The 16,032-nt window shown below is 35.5% G+C and overlaps 2 protein-coding genes and 1 non-coding gene across 6 annotated transcripts; 2 read left to right on the top strand and 1 right to left on the bottom strand.

Moving 5' to 3' along the window:
- Positions 1-1,573: 1,573 nt before the first annotated feature.
- LOC108754426 (WD repeat-containing protein 35) lies at positions 1,574-6,253 on the bottom strand. Of its 4 annotated transcripts, none has more exons than XM_018496690.1 (2): positions 6,186-6,253; positions 1,574-5,395 (listed from the first exon to the last, which is right to left on the bottom strand). In XM_018496690.1, the coding sequence occupies exon 2, from the start codon at positions 5,340-5,342 to the stop codon at positions 1,791-1,793; it is 3,552 nt and encodes a 1,183-aa protein (XP_018352192.1). In that variant the 5' UTR covers positions 5,343-5,395; positions 6,186-6,253; the 3' UTR covers positions 1,574-1,790. The 4 variants fall into 4 exon arrangements, with proteins under 4 accessions (XP_018352192.1, XP_018352190.1, XP_018352191.1 ...); XM_018496688.1 differs by having other exon boundaries at positions 6,081-6,245; XM_018496689.1 differs by having other exon boundaries at positions 6,126-6,245.
- A 469-nt stretch (positions 6,254-6,722) lies between these two features.
- LOC108754591 (kinesin-like protein costa) lies at positions 6,723-13,808 on the top strand. The gene is made up of 3 exons (XM_018497036.1): positions 6,723-6,972; positions 7,722-10,324; positions 13,735-13,808. The coding sequence occupies exon 2, from the start codon at positions 7,771-7,773 to the stop codon at positions 10,318-10,320; it is 2,550 nt and encodes an 849-aa protein (XP_018352538.1). The 5' UTR covers positions 6,723-6,972; positions 7,722-7,770; the 3' UTR covers positions 10,321-10,324; positions 13,735-13,808.
- A 2,022-nt stretch (positions 13,809-15,830) lies between these two features.
- Positions 15,831-15,903, top strand: Trnav-cac. Its single transcript has one exon. It is a non-coding gene; the product is annotated as a tRNA-Val (tRNA).
- Positions 15,904-16,032: the final 129 nt, after the last annotated feature.

The raw sequence follows: 16,032 nt of genomic DNA, 5'->3' as shown, positions 1-16,032 counted from the left end.
TTTTTTCCTTATGTGAGACAAGATTGTCCCCCCTTGAAGAAAAAAAAAATCCTGGATACGCCCGTGACAGTGATCATTATTTAGCATGATAGTTTAAATCAAATATACATGATAAAATTGTAAATAGATGCCTAAAAATATAATTGTTGCTTTTAATTATTCGTGTAATATATATTCGGTGGAACAAGTATTTTTATATACATATATTCATATAAATATCTTATATTATTTATTGTAAAACGTTACTAAAATTTTGTTAATACAATACATCGGAAATATGTATTCTCTTATGTTACATTAAGCATTTTGATCTAATCTGGTGTAAAAATGATCACAAGTATCAAATATCAAATATTATAACTACTTTGTTCCATTGATAAAAAGTTACTAAATAAAAAATTAGGACAAAATTGGCACATTATACTATAATATAAAAAATAAATACAATTAGTAATCATTAATGTGTTTTATGTATAATAAAATGGATGAAAAATTCACAACATAAATATTTTTTGGCCTTTTCATCCAAAACGAAAATTCCATTCGGTTAAGAGCATTAAGATCTTTAAATAAAAATACCGATTAAAATTAAATTGGCTGACGATTCAGAGTAGCATGACTATATAAATTCTATTATGATATATTAAGAGACGAATGATATATTAAGAGAATGATACATTAAAAGAAAAAAAATATCTATCTGGTAAAAGATTGTTATATGAAATTGTACTATATTTTCATCAAATTAGATTATTACAAATAAACAAATAATTATATATATGCTACAATACATTTTCCAAGAAATCAGAGATTAACTCGGAGTTTCTACTTCGATATATCAGAAATCTGCGTCATAATAATTACATTGCTTTTTTACCCTCACATAAATATCTATACAATCAGAATTATATCTTCATATAAATTTGTAATTAATAAATGATTATATCATTATACGTAACAAAAGAAGATAACATAATATCAGATTCCGATAACGAGAGATCAATTACGTCAGACCTAAAAATCACTAGCTGCATAATTGTGATATCAAAACTACGCGACAAAGATATCTGCACTTGTGTATATAAACTTTAAAGACATGACAAAACTAACAAGATTCCACTCGTTAAAGACTCATTACGTTCTGGACGGAATAACAGGTGCGCTTAATCAGAATGTCAGTAATGCATATGCAATGACAAATCGTTAAAATTAGATTCCCATTAGATTACGTTTTGTCATTCGATAAATATTTGCTTTAACGATGTTATTTCATTTCAATCAAAACCTATTGCAAATTAATATTCATATGATCTGGCATGTGATATATCAAGTACGATTCATTCAAATAAAAAAAAAATAATATAAAATGAATATCATCGTTAAAAGCGGATGAAAATCCTATTTATATATAAGATTGTAAAAAATATATCAGTGTGCATAAAGGAAGAACTTGCACATTTTTAAAAATCGCACTGATCATTCTTGTTAGCGTCCCCGTATGAATTATTCAATATTAAGGCACAAGAATAACAACATTTTATCTATTTTTAATTCTTATTAAATAATCTTCTAATTAATTCGCATTTGACTCGTATATGGATGGAAACTAACAAGTATAACAATTTTATTGTTGACTTTACGTTTTCTGCGCGAAATCGTGAGATAAAACTGAAATGCCCTTGTTCATTCTTATTGCACAATTATCAAAATATAAAGGCTTACCATTTATCGTAAAATTTTGGTAAATAAAAATTCAACAGACTGCTAAATTATTTCTACATTATTTTAACCTACATGTACGTGATGGTGCTGTGACACAAAGGGCAGGCATTTATGTTAACAACATCGCGTTCGGTTGCAACATGATGTCGGCAAACGGTGCAGATCCACGCGATGCTGAGATCCATCAACGGTTTGCCCGAGACGATACAAGCGGGGAATCTGGTCGAGCAATTCGGGCACGCGGTGCACCAGTCAGGTACCAGAGTTTCGCAGTTGACGCATTCCGCTTTGTTGTTACGGGAATCCTTCGGAGTATGCTTCGTGAAGATATCCACCGCCAGTTCCTCATACTCCTCTTTCTTTGCCTCCGAGATCGTCTCGAGCCCTTCCAATTTAATAAAAGCCTTTGAACAGGTAGCGAATGCGTGATTAACAGCGCTTGATAGCGCCAATAGACAGTAGATGTCTTCTACTTCCAGTATATCCTCATAGTCTCTCAATCGCAGAGCGGTCTTCATCGCAGCATCGAAACTGCCATCGTACAACTGTCTATGTGCGAGCAGAAGGAAGTGATACGCCTCAGCGCCTCGCCAGGCGTTTTCTATAATCTTGGTGTCCTCGTTGCTTTCAGTAAGACCCATAACGACGTTGCTGCGACCACCTTTTATTGCAGGAACGCTATTGATATGATCCTCAATCAGCAAAGCCGCAAGAACGTATATCTTCTTCACGCGCAGAGGATGCGACTTGGACTTAGCTTGCTCCTCGGCAAGATGAAACAATAATTTAGCCGCTTCCAAGTTGTAATTGGCCTTCTTGTACAACTCGATTGCCTGCAGATGCTTACCGTTCGATAATAGATGATTAGCGTATTTGCTCAACAGCTCGCCGATCTGTGCCATCTTGTAGGTCTTCGCCAGATCGACAGCTTGGTCCCAGTGATTCAGACGCACGCATATATCTACGGCCAGCTTTACGTCACCGTATTTAATGTAAGCTGCCACAGCCTGCGGACACATTCCCACCGAAGCCAGCATTCTCGCTACGGTCTTCAAGATAGGACTCTTGTCCGGTAGTTGGTCCACGGTTGTCGCCAGCTGAATGAAATCTTCTAATTTATAATAGCATTGAATGAGTCTCTCCAAATTTCTACCTTTCTCGTAGTACTCTTTTGCATTCTCCCAGTTCTGCCTCTCGGCGAAGTAATCACCGATCTTGTTATACGCGTGCTCCATTTGTTTATCCGAACCACCAATGCCCATTTTCATCAATTGCACAACTCGAAAATAATCGCCCAGCTTTTGGCGCAGAGCAACTGCCAGGTCTCTCCTGTCCATGTCCAGGTAAAGTTTCTCAGCCTCGTCATAGTTACCAAGAAACGCCGCGACTTCGGCCTTCTTCAGCTGATCGTTGTGCACGTTCTGCAAACGCTTGATAAACTGTATACCCAGGTAATCCGTGCAGCGCACCATGGCGTTCTCCGCTGTTTCCAAGTCCAGCTTCGTCAACGCCGACTCGGCTAATAGACGCCAGAGACGCGGGTGCGGATTGTCCTGGATGAAATTGTTGGCCTCCTTCAGACCCACTTTGGCTAACAGCTCCCTTGTGTCTCTTAGAGATTTTACTTCTAAGTCTACAATCAAGTCCTTTCGCGTGTCGTCGGATTTCAGCATGAGATCGTCCAGTAAAACGCAGCGTATCTCCAAGTCTTGGAAAGAACAAATATATCCGGAACAAGCTATAGGTTCTTCGGGATCCAGTCCTCTCAGAACGTACATCCTAGTCTTCTCCATGATCGCCAGGAGTGAGGGATTATCCTGTGCCCAGCACATAGCCCATACATCTTTTCTCTCAAACTTAGATATATCCTCACTCGAGTCTCCGTCTCTTGAATCGGGTAGTTTTTGCAGATCCAGATCCAACATAGTGAGTATACCATTGGCGTCCAGGATGGAAACGCGCGTGGAGTCGCAGTTAATGGCGATTCTGTGCAATCTGCATACAGTATTATATCGGTTCACGAGTGTTATCTGCGGCAGGGAGTACCGTTGAATCATCCCCGAGTCTCGGCCAACCAGAAGAATCTTTTCGGTGGCGTAGACGCAGCAGATCGGATCCATAGTAGCCTTCGTATTGATGGGGGTCTCGAACGCGCCGTCCTTGTCCAAATCCTGAATGACCTCGGTCACGCCGGTCGGCGTCTCGTCCACGTGATAGATCTTGTACTTGCGCATCCTGCTTGGATGCAACGTCGAGTTACGGGGCGCGCGGAAGTTCCAAATCAAGAAATTGTTCTTAGACGCGGCCACGACTATATTGGACGTCATGGTAAGGTACAACGGTTCTAGATCCAAAAATTTGGAGTCTATCGGTGTGGCGATGGTGTTGCAAACGAGGAGAGCGAATTGCTCAGTGGCCTGGGTGGGATCGTTTCTCACGGAGAGCACGCAGTGTTCCCCGTGCGAGGCTATCGATATCAAAGATCTCACGTACTTGGTGCAACACGTGTTGCTGCTCGTGTTCCAGAACGTCACACAGGTGCCATCCTTGCCGATTTTCTCGTTCGTGAAAACGACCGTGTTGCTGAAGTATGTCCATTTGTAGTCCAGACGAATGTTCGCAAAGTATATGTGGGAGTCGACAGACAAAGCGACTCGGAGGGAACCTTTCTCCCACGTGCAACACGTTACTTCCCGTCCTGGTACCTTCAGGGTTCTCATATGCTCGCCGAATGGCGTGTAAAACTGTATAACGTTCATGTCCTTCGTTTCCCCGTTATTGAGTAACGGCATCATGCCTGTTATTGCCAGGAGAGAGCCACAACTATTCCAGTTGCACCACGAAGTGGTCATCCCGGTCTCCAACATAATTGGATTGTCATCGCTGGAATCTCGCATCAATAGAATCCTACCATTGCGATAACAAATAGCTAGAGTCGGACAGTCCATTGCAACGTAACCGTTTCTTCCATCGTACCACTGTAGTGCCACTATGATTTGAAACTGGGAGGTATTCTGTGAGGGAATGTTCAGTTTTGTCAGAAATACGCCTTGATTATTATAGAGATGAAGCTCTCCACTTTTCAAACCAAACAAAAGCAATTTTCCATCTGGAGACCACTGTACAGCAGAGAGGGATACATTTTTCAATTCCTTACCCCAGATTCTGTTGCCATCGACAGATCCGACGATCACAGCTCCGTCCTCATAAACTATGCATATCTTTTGACCATCAGAGCTCCAAGCCATACCTTTCACCACAGACTTGTTGCGATTGTTTATCATTTCTTCGTACCACGACCCCTTATACAGCATCCAAACGATAATGACTCCATTCTGATCACTCGATGTTAGCTTTTGATACTCCTCATTCCACGTCACTACTTGAACATGTCCATTGTGACCCTCCAGGGGTTGATTCATGCTCAGATTGCTCGCCGCAGCCAAGCCTCGAGATTTCCCACTGCTGTGCGATCCATTGACATTGGAGTCTACTCGAAGAACTTTTAAAAGACCATCTTCTCCTCCCACTGCAATGTATCCGTCCTTCTGATTCCATGCTATGCAGTTTAATCGAAAGTTGTTTGGTATTGAAATCTTCTTGCTGAGATAAACAAACATTGCTGGTTTATGTCAGTCTCCCTGGAGTTCTTTCACAGAATTGATGTAAAGCTCTAAAATCAAAGTATTTCATTTATAATCAATTGTAAGGGTCATAGCAGAAAGATTGACTTATAATTTTAAGACAGTATCTTATGACTTATATCTTACATGCATTCTACAATAAGCCATTAGTCATAAATCAGAAGTTAAAAGTTGGAAATTGACGACTGTGATTGGTCAATTTCCAGCTTCTAACTTCTGATTTATGACTAATGACTTATTGTAGAATGCTTGTTAGCAGAAAGCTGACTTATATGATCATTCTACAATAAGCCATTAATCAGAAATCAAAAGTTAGAAGCTAAAAATTGACCAATCACAATCGTCAATTTTTTAACTTCTGACTTCTGATTTATGACTAATGGCTTATTGTAGAAGGCCTATTATGTTTTAAAGACATTTCATATTTATACACCTTTAAGCCCTAAGTCATAAGATAATTTTTATACGTTACTGAAGATATGACTAAAGTCACTTTATAAATAGGCTTTCTACAATAAGTCATTACCTGAGCTTTAAGTCTTAAGCTATATGAAATTAACCAAACATAATCGATTTTTCTTCTCACATTCGATTGTGATCAGTTAATGTCTTATGATTTAAGACTTAAGTAATAGCTTATCGTAGAAAGCCCATAAGATTATAAGTCAGCTTTCTGTTAAGGCCTTAACTTTGACGGACTAAAATCTTTCTAACCAAATGATTTACGGGCAAAAGTAAGGAATCAAAAGATACTTTTACATAAAGTAACAATTTTCTCTCATACTGTTCCATGTGATGTAGTTGTGAGAAAGCAAGTACCGTGTTTCACAGCGAGAAATAACATTCGAAGCGAACTGTCAAAGCTGTCACGTTTTTGATATAAACACTTGTCAAGTTTACCATAGCAACGAAAATGATGTGCATAGCAACGTGCGAGATGCCATCTGAGACATTCATAATGAGGCTCGCGATTTACTGTTGACCGGATAATGCGATTTCTGCTTTCAAGATGATATCAACCAATCAAATACCGTACAGGATTTGTGCGACCATTTTCTTTCTTGGAATATAATTCTATGAAAATCAAAGGAGACAAGGTTCGATTTCAAGAAAATCAAAGGAGAGAACCTTATATTAAACATTTATCAAATTTTGAGATTTAGATAAAAATTCTGGAAATAGTATGAAGAATTCAGAGAAAAATTTACGTAAACACTGCATATTATCCGTTGGAAATATTTAAACATAGCTACGTAGTTTAATGTATGTTGTACACATTTTGTATATAGAGGCGCTATGTCGTAAATCTCCGTTTAAGTGAAGATTTAACTACTAGGAGTAATGCAACTACAGAGAACAAATCTAACGTTCATGCAATTTCTGTTCTTGGCGCCGCTGCGTAAATTCACTCCACGTTAGCTGACATCGATTCCTGTCAAGCCATTGAAAGCTTGCAAATGCATAATAATGTGATCTCACAGTCGTTAAAAATGTGACGTTTAATTCATGAAATCGTGAAACGTACGCAATATAAAATATGTGTTACGGTTCTTCCGAGACATAATTCTGAGACATGGGAAGTCCTGATAGGTTAGGAATTTCACTTGTAAGTATTATTTACTGATTTCATTTTAATCTCTTTTTATGTTTATATAATTCAATACTTTGCTTAAATGCGAGATTAACTATCTCTATCTACAATTTGGATCTTTTTTGGCACAAACAAAATTCCATTTTTGTTTCTCATTTTTTCTCAAATTTCAATTTAAAGGTTTTAATCAGAATTCTGCTATATATTCAAAATTATGTTTATATTAAATATTTACGTATTATTTATGTTAAATTTAAATTAATTTTTTTTTGTGTAGACAATATAAACAATGAAAAATATGTAAATTATAAATTGGACAATACAGAAAGAAGTACGTACTTAAGCTTTATGATTGTTGATTGTATTTGACTTTAGTATTAATAAATCAAAATATATAACCCAGATAGAAATTTTAGTTTAACCACATAGGCTTCAATGATTTATATATTGTTTACATAGATGACACAAAACAGTTTATATCTATATATATAGATGTAAATTATTATATTTTACATTAAACATAGCCTTAATTTTAATTTGAATTAAAAAACTATTTAGTCATGTAATAGAGATGTTGAAAAGTATGACCCTTATTCTTATAATTTATTTAGAATTTTTTCAAATTTTGAAACAAAAAATCCAGATTGCAAGCAGAAGGTGTAAAAATATGATTAGAGATAGAAGGATAATATAGGATAATTTTCATACGCTGCAATAGTTTTACTTAATCAATGAAACAGATGATAAAAGATGACATTTTACAGGTGTAGATCAGCTTGTATTCGAATGGTGTGTCTCGTTAGATGAGATCATATGAGTAAAATGATGCATTATAGCCCGTGGATTCAACATCAGCCGATAGCAGATCATCAATGTTGTATGCCATATATTGATATGCCATCCTATCACGATCACGATCATGAACGTCATCGGCTGACTGAAGAAGAAACCGAGCAGGCTGGCGAGGAGGTGCACGACACAATGACGCCTGCTACTTCCGGCGAACGTAGTTCCAGCGCAGATCTATTCAGATTGGAGTTTGCTGCTTCTCAATGGTCCAAGTTAGTTTCCAATGCAGAAGGTCTATTTACGAAGCTCATGACAAGTAATGTTCTTCCGCACACTGATCAAGATCAAATTGAGCAGTGGCTGTGCATGAAACAGGAGTACGAGGAATGTATAACCAGCGATGAGAGTACCAGTTTGCAGGGATATGCGGAGAATGCCAGAAGATCGTTGGAACGCATTGAGGAAGTAACTGAGACTGATGAAAAAACTGACGAATCTGCGAATCAAACGAAACTTAAGCTCAATCGCAATTGTACCTCCAGTTTAGAGAGTGAAATATCTGATGATGATGATGAGGAAGAGGAAGAGGACGACGAGGAGGAAGATGACGATCAAAGTGACGTGAGTTCGGAAAATCCAGATTTTTTGGAGAAGCTGGACGAATGCATGAGTAAATTTAAGTTAGAGACGGATAAAATTGTTGATTCTACAAAGGATGATTTCAGAGAGGCAAACATTGAGATTATATCTCCAGTGGCGAAATCTGTAAATAATAATTATGTACCGGTATCTCGTCCCATACCGATAAGAAATCCAAATTCCAGGAGAAACTCGATGCTACCTGGTTCCGATATGTGTAACGAAGTATTAGCTTTTAATGACAGTCTGAAACCTTGCCAAAATCAAATACTTGAAAATTGTATCTCAGAATATATCAATCCTTACATGTTGGATAATCGCGAGTCAGAAGTAAATATTACTGATAATATTATTAACGACAATTTTGTTGCAATACAAAATGATAATTCACCCGATCTATTACTTGAGGCTCTCAAGAACACGGAAATGCCTGAACCTATCAAAGAGTTGAAAGCTCTAACGCTAAATAACGAGGCGAAACAGACGCAAGTGAAGAAAATTCAATCAAATTTGGATGGAGCGCATAAACGTATTGAAGAACTGCAAACGACAATTAAGATTAAGCAACGTTTCATAGCAGATATGATAAAGAATTCCGATACGCGCACCAGCGCGAAGCAAAAATTCCAACGTAAACGTAGTAAATTGGAAGAGGAGTACTACAACACGAGAACACAATTGGCACAAGCGGAAAATGCACACATGTACAAGGATCTTGATGAAAAGACACACAAGAAAGAAATTGAATTAATGAAAAATATAGCGATACATTATGAGAAACGAATGATGGATATAGATATGATAAAGCAAATAGCAGGTGATTCCGCGAAGAAAGTCTTGGAGTTGGAAGCCTCGTTAAATACGTCGAAGAAACAAATGGATAAATTAAAGCGGCAATTGAAGAGAGAAGAGGAACGTAAGAAGCAGTTAGAGGACGAGTTGGCTAAGGATCAGCAAAAGATTCGTGAACTTGAGGAGAAATATAATCTAACTGCGTCCAAATTGAAGGAAATGCAATCGGAAAGCGAGGATGAGAAACACAATATGAAATCAAAAACTGATTGTTCAGATAAGATGAAGAATTTGATGGATGTTAGTGCAAGGATATCTCATCTGGATCACGTTCTGAAAGAGAAATCAATGGATCTGGAGAGAACCGCTGACATGGACGAAAAAGAAGCGTTACGACATGAGATTAGGAATTTGAGGCGCACTCGAGATTGTTTAGTGGACGAGAAATGCGACTTAGATGAAAAGTTTCAAAAGGATAGAACCTTGACGATGGTCGAAGAACGTAAACTGCTAGAATGCGGTGAGACTATCGAAGCCATTGATGCGATGATCGAGCACAAGAATGAGATGATTTGCGGACGGAAGGATTTTGATGAGAATCAATCCCAACGCGAGAAGGGCGAGAGAATGTTGACGGAGCGTTTGAAGAAACTCTCACATGGTGAAATAATAACATTATTTATGAAATATTTCCGCAAGGTAATCGACTTGAAGGAGAGCTCGAAGAATCTGGAGGTTCAGATAACCGAGCTCGAAGCTCACATCACGAATCAGGATTGGCGGCTAATGGAAGCCGAGAAACGAATGATTTTAATGCAGAGGCAGTACGAAGATAAGTTGCATCACGTGTTTAGGCACTTTGCGGAGGAGACAAGCAGCTCTGGTTACGAACGATTGGATAAGGATTCTGAGCTTGTAAGATTCAAAAAGGAAAATAGAGCGCTCAAAAAACGATTAGCGGATGTTGAAGCTCTTCTCAAGGGTACAACACCACCGCGTGCAGCTAGTCCATGTAAAATTCTGCAACAGCAAGGATTAAAACAGATCACGCCGAGTACTCGATCGACGACTATAACGAGGAAACGAAACAAACTGATAATTGAAAAGACAACTGACAGAGATAGCGATAAGAGGAAAAAGTGAATTTGTTAAGTATCTTTATTTGTTATTATATATTTACAGACGATTCGAATTTTTTATTGTACACTCGGTTTACATACTACATCTCTATAGTTTCTTGTGTTTCAAATATTCACGATAGACTGTATAAAAGCATTTCTTTTTTTAACACATTATATTTTCCTAGATCAATACATAGATTATGTGATAATAGTTTTTCTGCGTGAAACAATTACCTCTTCTATATTTTTGATTATCAGACAACTTAAAAATAAATTAGACGATAATTATATTTATTAACCTTTAAGTAAGTGATGTAAAGATGTGCAAGTTAGTAGATAAGGTGTTCAGAATATCCCAAAAAGTTTTATTTTTGCAGTTATATTTTTTACTGCATTATATGTTATAGTTAAATTTATATTAGTTATATCTTTATAAGATAGACTATAAACAGAATGTAAAAATAATGAACTTTAAGACTTTTTATCTTTATTTTTACAATACTTTTTATTTTCTTTTTCCAAAACAAGGTTTTTAAGAAAATTAATCCAGATAGCAAACTACAGTCATTTTGACGTCAATAGTTAGTCATTTTGAATTATTGACATCATGTGATCTATTTAAGATGTATAATGATGTTATCTTTTTTATCAATTAATAATGTTATTTATTAATGTTACCAGTGATGAATTAATAACGTAATTCATTTATGCCGTTAATAATACGAAAATAATGATGTATTTCCAACATTGATTAATATGATGTTATGTGGTTGTGACAAATCCACGTCACTTTTACGATGATAGGACATATTAGATTCGTTAAGAATGACCAATTAATTACGTCAAATAAACTTGCTATCTGGGAAATCTGTGGCCACCTCATCTACTCGCTTAAATGTTAAGGGATGTATTATTCTTGGATATGAATTTAACTGCATGCAATTTATCCATGTTGTATTTATTGCAGAGCATAGTTTTAAGCTCTCATATAATTTAATATATTTAGCCGTAATATCTGTGGAAATCTCGTTCGTGTGCGAAAACCTATCCGCATGCCGTTCGTAACAACATGTAATTATTTCAGCAGTTGATGTAGTAAAGCAATTGTCATGTCGACGACATAATAAGATGCGATCGCTTCGTTCTGATTTACGCGACAGGAAAACTTGGAGGCTTGCGAATCTCGTGCGAATAGTGGCGTTCAATTGTTGTACATTAAGCAGTGTATACTCAAATTAATTTCACAGACAGCTTTTAAATGGCGATAAACGTAGTCCGGAAATTACACCGCTGCATTTGGAATTGAGCTATTAAAAAATGTATTGCCTAAGAATTACGAGTCTGATTAGAATATATTAGGATTCTTGCAACTGTGCTCAATTGTCGTATTTCCTGGACACATCGATAACAATACGCATAATATCTTGCTATACCCCGCGATTATCTTTGACTATTTATATATTGTTCGTGTATTCGGAAGGAACGTTTGATCTTCATATTATTAACTCTCTCACTACTGAAATTTTTGCTAGACACGTAAAAAAATGATAACATTTTTTGATACATGTGGAATTATTTTTTTTATTTTATATGTAATATAATATAATAATATTAATATATAAATATAAAAGTATATAAAAGTATACTCGTATACATATAATATCGCGGTATATTTCGCGAAACTAATATTATAATTTTTTCTTAGAAAATATTTCGTCTGCATTTTTTGGCTGAGTGAGAGTTAATATTCGTCAAGTATGTAGAATAGTCTCGATTATTTAGTATGATTCCCCAATCACCATGACTCAAAGATCGCATTGATTCCCTTCCGACATATAATTTATTGTAATTTTGTAAATAAATCGAATATTATATAGCTCTCTTGCTTTCTACTACATTTCTTATCCCCTGGACACGTATTGACTCATAAGCAAGAGTTGCAAAATTATATCTCTTCCTTTTTTCATATAGTATGTATGTATACATACTATAGTATGTATTTAGTATCTAAAAAACGACTTTCATAGATTTGAGTGTGTCCGACATGAGCACGAAGATGAAACAGATTTATATGTTTAACTTTCTAAATCGAATTAAGTCTTATCGCGCGACCTTTTGGTAGAATTGTATACGAAACGTGTCGAATGTCCTCTTACATAAATATTGAATATTACAATGCGAGAGATAGCCGCTGCTAGTCAACGACTATCTTGATAAAAGTTGGAACAAATAATGATCTTGTATCAAACTCTCATTGACGAAACATTGAATTTGTGACCAAGCTAACATCCGATAGATATTATACACACGATTCAATAATTAATAATTAATATACTACACTTAAACAAATATTTATTAAAATTTAGTAATTTTTGTTCAATGCAGTGTCACAAAGAATGTGTTACTGTTACGGGTTCAAGTGTTTCATTATCAGAATGTTAGTGGAGTTAATGCAGCGGTCAATGCAGTGAGGCCAAGTATAAATGTAAATGGACCTCCGCATCATCAATATCCGCCAAGGACGGGTCGTTCCGACGACCGCGTTCCGGAACGCGTGCAAATGCAAGTGTCGCATAACGTTATCAACACCGTCGTCCCAAATTCTCGTCCGCTAAGTGGCGAGAGATGCATTTCATGGTACGATACCCACGAATTGGTAGCTATGTCCCGCAGATGCGCGTAATCTGTCGACGACGTCTGAGTTTGATACTTGATGGTCGCGCACCGATCCGCGACCACTCGTAGTACATGGTACCGTAAAAGCTCGTGTCACACTATATACGAAGATTAAGGATTATAACTGCGAAGTAAAGATTATGATTCGCGATCAGATAGATATCTTTATAATCTTCAATTTAATCTCCAATTTCCATTGGCAAAATAAAGATTAGAATTTAGCCAATCAGAACGAGACGGATTAAAGTTGTCTAACTGATCGAGTTCTAATCTCTTAGCTAATTCGTAATCTTCAATCTTCAACGCGTAGTATGATAAGATCTTTATGATATGCTCAAATTCTGTAATGGTATAACAGAAAGATTCAGATTTTGGGAATAGTGTGACGAACACGTAGCTTTACAATCAATTCTTCAAACATAAACGTAAATTATGCCTAATAAACCGGGTTATGAGTGTGTAAAAATTTTTAACGATCATAATTTCACAATTTTTGACACTTGGCTAGCAATTTAAGGAAATTATCGATATATAATTACAATTGTCCGGACAATTACAATTTTGTAACTGTATATTTAAGTGTGAAGATACATACACATTATTATATAACATGTATATTTTAAAATCAAGAAATATTAAAAATTAAATATAGTTGAATTAAACGTTAAAGATACACGATATTCTGTATTTCTTCAGTAATTGTACGGCAACTTAGAAACAACTCGCCATGCTAATTTTTTAATCCACTGTATGATTACAGATCTTCTCTCCCCTTGAACCCAAACCGGCCGCGGAGAAGAGGTGCTTCGTGGAAGAGGCGTGTTAAATGAGTTTCAAGAAAGGTGGGCAAGAGCGACAGTCGCCGCATCTGGAGCGAAATTTCGGGATGAGAGAGGGAAAAAATTAACGTCTGCTGCGATTTTTGTACGTGAACGAATTGCTAATGCGCGACGGGATCCGTGAGAATGCTTACACGATCTGTACATTTTTAATTAAACGCGTTTCTCTCGTTCATTCAAACGCCTGCATTACCCTCAAATCTCAACACTTTGCCAACGGGATGTTAAAAGGCGTATAAGAACTACTCCTTTTATGGGGCATAATGTGAGTTAATCATTATTTATGTGATACATAAAACATCCCTTTATGATAACTTTATGAAGTTTATGATCGAGTACACATCTTAAAACATAAAATTATTATTTATATCATGCGTGATACATGAAACACCCTTTTATTAGGATAACTTTGTAAAATGTTTATGAGTACATATTTTACAATATAGAGTAAAGTAAAATATAACGTTCTAATTAATTATTACAAATTTTTGTCAATTCTTTTATTAATGTATAGGTATCACGATTATATACTTATATCGAATTTTGAACGCTAAACCTTTTTATATTTTTGTATAGATTTTGATACGTTTCCTAAACTGTTAAACGTAATAAAGAACAGTTAATTTTGAATGAAAATAATTATTACAAATTGGATAATACGATATAAAAAAATAAGTAATAAAGCTATCAAATTATTACCTATATAAACCTATATAACAAAGTTATAATACAGTGTTTGAATATTGCATGACGTAAAAATAAAAATATAAAAAAATATCTAGATATATTAATCACCTTAGAAATTTATTATATCATTTAGTTTAAAGTCGATGTTTTTCAATGTTACATTCAATGTTACAATATGCCGGGATGACCTCTCTTAGGTTTTTTTCTCGTATTGTATTTTATGATAAACGCGCAATTTTAGTTAAATATGCCCATTTCCACCAATGTAGCTTAACTTTAGTCTCGGTTCAACTTACTCTTCGTCTTTTTTTAATCTTTAAAACTAGAAAAAGACAAAGAGTAAAGTTTCTCTGGTTGAACTGAGATTAATCTGCGTTGGTGGAAACGGTTATCCATAATAAATGTGCCTACTGTGGGTTAAACTTCTAACGTATTATTAGCCTCCGTCGATAAAATATTGAGCGAGAAAACGTAAGAAATGCAGCAACACGCAGCTGCGTCAACGAGCCATGGGCATCATCGATCAAATCCGAAATATCCTGTAATTCACGGTTTAATCACTGTTGTAATGCAATACTCTATTGTCCGAATGAGATTGTAAATTCCTGTACCGTGACGAAAATAGGGAGAGAAACACCGTAGAAATTCCACAGATTCGCCGAAGCGACGATGAACAGTCTCGATTTAATGTCATGTATTTACAATTCAAAGAATACCGAAATATCTCCGGCACGCCGGCTGTGTTTTTCTCGTGATGGATGGCATTGTATCCCACGGATTTATTTACAGACATAACGGCGTTACATTTCTGTAAATTGTTACCCATCATACGACTCTTCTAACAATAAATCAGTACCTCTTACGATCTGTTTTATGACATATCTACCGTGTTCGAATTCATTTGTTTTATCCATTTAATTGATAAATATTCATATCTAATTGATAATCTATAAATTCTATTATGTTATTATATATAATATGTATACATATCTTTTGTAATATTACCTATACTTATGTTCAATTATTCCTAGCATTTTAGACGATATTAATTACCGAATAAAATGTTTAATATTAATTCTCGATCAATAACGTATTTAATTATTAGGATAATATATTTGTATAATAAATAGAACTTAGAAATGCTTCAATTGTTTGAAACCTATACTTTTCTACATATAATAAAATTCAGACATAATATAATTATTATAATTTATATATTTCAATGAAATTTTTTAAATATAAAGTGATATCATGTTGATAAAATCTTTAATTATAGCAGAATAGCTTGAAGAAACTAGATGTTCAAAATCAGAAGATGATCCTTTCATAAGTTTCCGTAGTGTAGTGGTTATCACGTGTGCTTCACACGCACAAGGTCCCCGGTTCGATCCCGGGCGGAAACATAATCTTTTTTTTTCTTTTCTCTTTACAATTTAATTTCTTTTATCTAGAAATTCATATATTTTTATTTTTTAGTAATAAAAAAATACTTTTATTATAAAATTATATTTATTGAATCTCTCTCTCTCTCT

This window comes from Trachymyrmex septentrionalis, unplaced genomic scaffold (genome assembly GCF_001594115.1).
Source record: "Trachymyrmex septentrionalis isolate Tsep2-gDNA-1 unplaced genomic scaffold, Tsep1.0 scaffold8, whole genome shotgun sequence".
Classification (NCBI taxonomy): domain Eukaryota; kingdom Metazoa; phylum Arthropoda; class Insecta; order Hymenoptera; family Formicidae; genus Trachymyrmex; species Trachymyrmex septentrionalis.
Note: the sequence above shows the minus strand (reverse complement) of the source record. Positions and strands in the feature narration are given on the sequence as shown.